The sequence below is a fragment of the Dysidea avara genome, chromosome 8, assembly GCF_963678975.1.
Source record: "Dysidea avara chromosome 8, odDysAvar1.4, whole genome shotgun sequence".
Taxonomy (NCBI): domain Eukaryota; kingdom Metazoa; phylum Porifera; class Demospongiae; order Dictyoceratida; family Dysideidae; genus Dysidea; species Dysidea avara.
This window is the reverse complement of record NC_089279.1, coordinates 2,946,531-2,951,886: the sequence shown is the minus strand read 5'-3', so window position 1 is coordinate 2,951,886 and position 5,356 is coordinate 2,946,531. Positions and strand designations below refer to the sequence as shown.

General features: G+C 35.9%; 1 protein-coding gene across 1 annotated transcript; it reads left to right on the top strand.

Moving 5' to 3' along the window:
- Positions 1-3,087: 3,087 nt before the first annotated feature.
- Positions 3,088-3,957, top strand: LOC136263796 (uncharacterized). Its single transcript, XM_066058421.1, has one exon. The coding sequence runs from the start codon at positions 3,088-3,090 to the stop codon at positions 3,955-3,957; it is 870 nt and encodes a 289-aa protein (XP_065914493.1).
- The last annotated feature ends 1,399 nt before the right edge of the window (positions 3,958-5,356 follow it).

Below are 5,356 nucleotides of genomic sequence, written 5' to 3'. Positions count from 1 at the left end.
TGTCAACACCAACTGGCATGAGGACTCCTACAGCGGTTGCGTGTATGTTGCAAAAATATTCAAATTAGATGCATTCATACAGTCATGAATTGTAGATTTTCTACTGCTCTGGAATGACAATTGATTGTCATCAGGTACCACTAAAGCACTTGCAGCTACTTTTGTCATTCAAAACTGGTTAATTTCCCCAGCGCATGTGCCATTTGACTGGCACAACTTTATGTAAGGTTCATGCAAACCACTGTAGTGTCACGACATACTATGCACGCATTAACAGTGGTCACGGCTATTTTAATATGATCTTAAAGAGGTTGGAACAACCACGGTACGGAATATTCGTGTATTAAAATGTTTAGTAAAGTAGTGCAAAACTTAAAAAAAACAAAAGCAGTCATTGATTTTGTTGTTGCCCATTCCATCATTCCAGTACTATACACTTCCTTTATGGGTTGTAAGTGTGGAATAAGAGGAATTTGTTTGCGGTTTGAATGTGTTGAGATTGAAACTAGCCAGGCTTGAAATATCTGGTTTGTGCTGAGCTGGTGTGTACAGTCAGCATTTCAAGGCTGGATATAGCAGTCAGTCTTCATTATATGATCAGTTTTGGTGGATTTAGCCAAGACTTTTGTTTTATATACATACTTGAAGTGGGATTAGTGAAGAGTTATAGTACAGAGAAGGACTCATTTTGCTTCATGTGTAAGTTAATCGATGATCAATAAAGAACAGCAAATTAACACTTCAGTCAACTTGGCATTGTCTTCTTGTGGTAGAGTGTAAAACCTTCTGCAGCTGTTTATTGTTTGGTAGTTAACTATATGTACCATACACCACAGTAGTGCTGTATAATAGGGATCATGAGGGTTAATCTATAATAAGTTGTTAACTATGAAATCTAAGATTTGGTGTCATTCTCTACTGACTGACTTATGTACTAATGCCCTCAGACAAGCATACCGATCTAATGAACTTTTAATTTTTGTGTCACTTTAGTCTGACTGCATGGTGCCTTGCATGCCATAGTATGTATACACAATGCACACATTACAGGTTTACTTTTGTCCTTTGTGTTCCATTTGTTTTCACTGACAGCACAAGGTGTCAGTCTGTGGTACGTAGCTCGATAAAAGCTTTTTTTTGCCATACAGGGTAACTGGAGTTGGTTATACGTGAAGCCATTCGAGTTAATTAGCTTGTTCCACACCCATCCCAATGGTGTAGCCTAATTGTGAATGCTGTTGAAGAAGCTGTAGCGGAAGAATTATTGCCTTATAAAGAGTTGTTTGCAACAGTTGTACCTCAACAAGATCATGAGCAGCTGCTACATCTTGTTTTCATGTTCACTGCAGCTACCAATCTTGTTATGGAGAATTCTTGTGCAAACATGATGAATTCTAATGTAAAAGTGACGAATTCTAAATTAAATGTAAAAGTGATGAATTCAATTGTAAAACTGATGAATTCAATTGCAAACGGCACAAATTCTACTGCAAAAGTGATGGACTCTAATGCAAACGGGACAAAGTCAATTGCAAAGGTGATGAATTCAATTGCAAAAACCTGTAGTGTAGCCAATTTTTGTGTATTTTGCTGATATTGTGACACTTAATATGGGATGCTTAAAGAGTAGATGTATGTAGGACCTTAGAAAGTCTATAGCATTTTGATAGGTAGGACAGGCCAATTAAGTGCATGTATCATTAAGTATGATAGCACTTAATAAGTAGGGATTGGTAAGAAATCATATGGCTTTGTAAATTTTGCACTTTAAAAAAACAGCCTTGCAATAAATTTTACCTGAGAAAACCACCTGGAATGCATTAGTACTGCTGTAATGATGCTGTACCTTGGTTAAACGAAGTGAAAAGTCGAATGTTTTGATGTACAATAAGTTTTAAAAGTTTCAAAATTCACCTGGATTTTGTCTGCCTGCCTACCTGCTATAAGACCCGGTTGCGCTAGGTGTACGGCTCCAGAATTTTCAGACAGCCACGGTAATGATGGCAGATTCACGAATCTGTTGTTCTGATTATGTTCTGTCCACTGCACTATGCTGTTTGCTTTCATCATTCACTCACTTCTTTGTTCTTCTCGAAAGATAATTAATAGTTGTGGCGCTTAATAATTGCGGCACATGCCACAACCCAAGCACGTGATTTTAATGAAGTGTGAGTACGTGTACATAAGACAGGGGTGAACGAGTGTAGTAGCCAAGGAGTTGTCTCTAGCATTTTATAGTCTTACCAGTAAATTAGCTTTTTTTGTGAGGTAGTGAGCTAATATTGCCTTTGAGGGGCTGATCCACCAGACTTCTAAAAGCAAGGGTTCCACTCTTAATGGTGGACTCTCCAGCAATGTTTTACTGTTAAATCATCAACATTTAGGCCATTAGAAATGCGGTTGAAACCTTTAACAGTTGCAGTAATAGCTTTAAAAGACAAAACGATAATTATTTTAGAAGCGCTTATTACATACGCTGTACCAAGGTAAAATATAGCTGCTTAAAGTGATATTTATACTATGTGGAAAACAAAGAGTATAATATAGCTACATAAAAAGTAAACAAACTACAGTTATTAAAAAAAATTTTAAATGAAATAGGGATTGATATGATATGCATGCTACAAAAAATAAGGAAACAAGCTCAAAGATGCTATAGCTGAAATGAGTGAGATCCATGCAATAAAAAGTGAGGAAACAAGATTAGATGACTACTTGCTAAAATGAGACACACTTTAATGCCTACTTTTGGCTAATTTGATGGTCTCATTTCAAGATGCTAGCCAAAAGTAGGCATTAAAGTGTGTCTCATTTTAGCAAGTAATCATCTAATCTTTTTCCTTACTTTTTATTACGTGGATCTCATTTCAACTGTAGCATTTTTGAGTTTATTTCTTTACTTATCAATCCCTACTTCCTTTTAAAAATAGCTAGTATACACAATCACACAGTGGTATAAAGTTGTACCAATGTATTAATTAATACAATATAAGCATTATCATGCAGGTACATAACATGATCAATATTTAATTCATGAATATGTACTTCAAAGCATTTCTTATATCTGTTTTAGGATAATTGCAAAGAATGTCTGTATCAGAAAGTAACTTAGCAACTAAATTGATCAAACAATTGTTTGAAGAAGTGGCAAGGGACAAGCAACTAATAGAGGAAGAAAAAAGGAAATGGGAAGAAGAAAAGGCCAAAATACGTTGTTCTGATGACCGAAGAATTGTGTTGGATGTTGGTGGCACACGTTACTCAACCTCACGTTCCACACTGACCAAGTATCCTGAGTCAATGTTGGGAGTGATGTTTAGTGGTAGACATGATCTAGAACCAATGAAGTGTAGTGATGGTAGTTTCTTCATTGATAGAGATGGGACACACTTTAGACACATACTTAACTACTTGAGGGATGGGGAGGAAGTGATCCAGTGTTTTCCAAAATCAGCTGAAGCTTTACGTGAGATTCTTCATGAGGCAACCTATTATCAACTTGAAGGCCTTATCAGCACACTAAGCCCTTTAGTGCGTGAAGTTAATGTTGTGTTTCAAGATCATATTCTGTCTAATTTTGCAACTGCGGATAATTATATAAGTACAGATAAAAATAGTACAGATTATAATGGAGAAGAATTTAATACTTGGCACCGCTCGATACAGACTATTTCATACCAGCTGAAGAACATGAAAAATTTATCTTTTTTTAGTATGAAATTTGTCCATCCAGTATCTTTTATTAGTTGTGATCTAAGCAATGCTTCATTTGAACGTTGCTGTTTTGAATCAGATGTGCTCTTTAAAGACTGTATTCTTGCTAATACAAAATTTACCGACATCAATGGTTTGATAACTAATTCTCATAGTGTCAGCTTCACTGGTTCTAAAACTTGCAAGACTATATTTGACACTGCATTAAGAAAAGCACTACAATCTGCTGGAAGGATCAGTTAACTTGTTAATTTCAAGTTGTCACTGTTGCTGATTTCTTTTGTTTTACTAAACCATTAGTTATAAATCTTGTTGTACTTGTAGGACTTGTTAAATTTTATCAAACTCACTTACAGTGATCACAGTGACAGGTCATACTAGAGGAGAATATATATATTTTTAGCAATGATCATACAAGTGTCAGAGACTGACATGCCTGCCAGCCACTCAGCCAACAAGACTGTTTGCCTCAAAATACTCACACTATTATGGTGTATAGTGGCCCCCACTTGGTTAGTTAATCTCCTAGCAACAGAACATTGTTATTATGTTAACTAGAGTATAACTATGCTGGTGAAAATCGCAAATGTCAGACCAAATAAGAAAATGGGTGTAGAGCAGTCTTGCTAACCGGTTGATAAAATAAACATAATGACAAGGTGGAAAGCACACTCATATCAGCATGTGGAGCAGCATGCTCTATCTAGGGGGGAGAGGGGTCTGGGGGCATGCCTCCACAGGAAAATTTTTGATAATTTAGCTCTGAGGTTATAGTAAGCATAAGCATTGTGAGCCACTTCATAATAGAATTACTCTTTTTCTAGCTGTGGTATAATAGCTGTCATAATGTACAATAAAGGGCACACAACATTGCTGTAGTATATATGGCTTGAGTTCAAAGTTGAATTTCAAGGAGAGTATATTATACTACCTTTGGAAGCTGTCAGTTATTTAATTCTGTTAGCCTAAAGTGATGCTAATAACACTAATGAAACCATGACAAGCAGTATTATTGATTCTATGCTTTCAAAGAGTTTTCACTTTATTTTTGTCAGGAGGGAAGATACTTATGGTCGAGAATTTCTGATTCATATGTTATTGTGAAGCATGCATCTCCTTTGGGAAGTTGGAATTTAAGGCAATGGTTTCAACATTACATATGACAATAATGAACTTGATATGAATGTATGTATACTCTAAAGCTATATTTTAGATGTGTGAAGCTTGATCAAGCAATTTGGAAAGTGTGTAATAGCCTCCATGCAGATGCTGTAACCCTGTTAACTTTATTGGTGCTAAAATTTCAGTAGAATGTAGTTGCAAAAGGAAGCATTTCAACCCAAGCATCAAGTTTGTACATAGTTATTATAAGCCACTACTCATCAGTTAAGCCAAAAGAAGAAGAATTGATGTCTTATGATTCACACAGTACATAAAAAAAGGTATAGTTTTAAAATAATTATAGTAACTGGTATGTTGGTGTAATGGTGAGATTAGCAGTACACATGCACAGCTGCAGGGAAAGAAGAGTTTTAGTGTTGGATGTTCTATTAGAGTAGTTAACTGCACTGAAATATAATTTTGATTCCCCCTTGTCATCTTTTTAGCTAGCAAATAGTAAGGGGGTGTGAAGCACCCATGT

What these genes read in the sequence shown, in the direction of transcription:
- LOC136263796 (XM_066058421.1), top strand. Translation starts at nt 3,088, where the DNA reads ATGTCTGTATCAGAAAGTAACTTAGCAACTAAATTGATCAAACAATTG.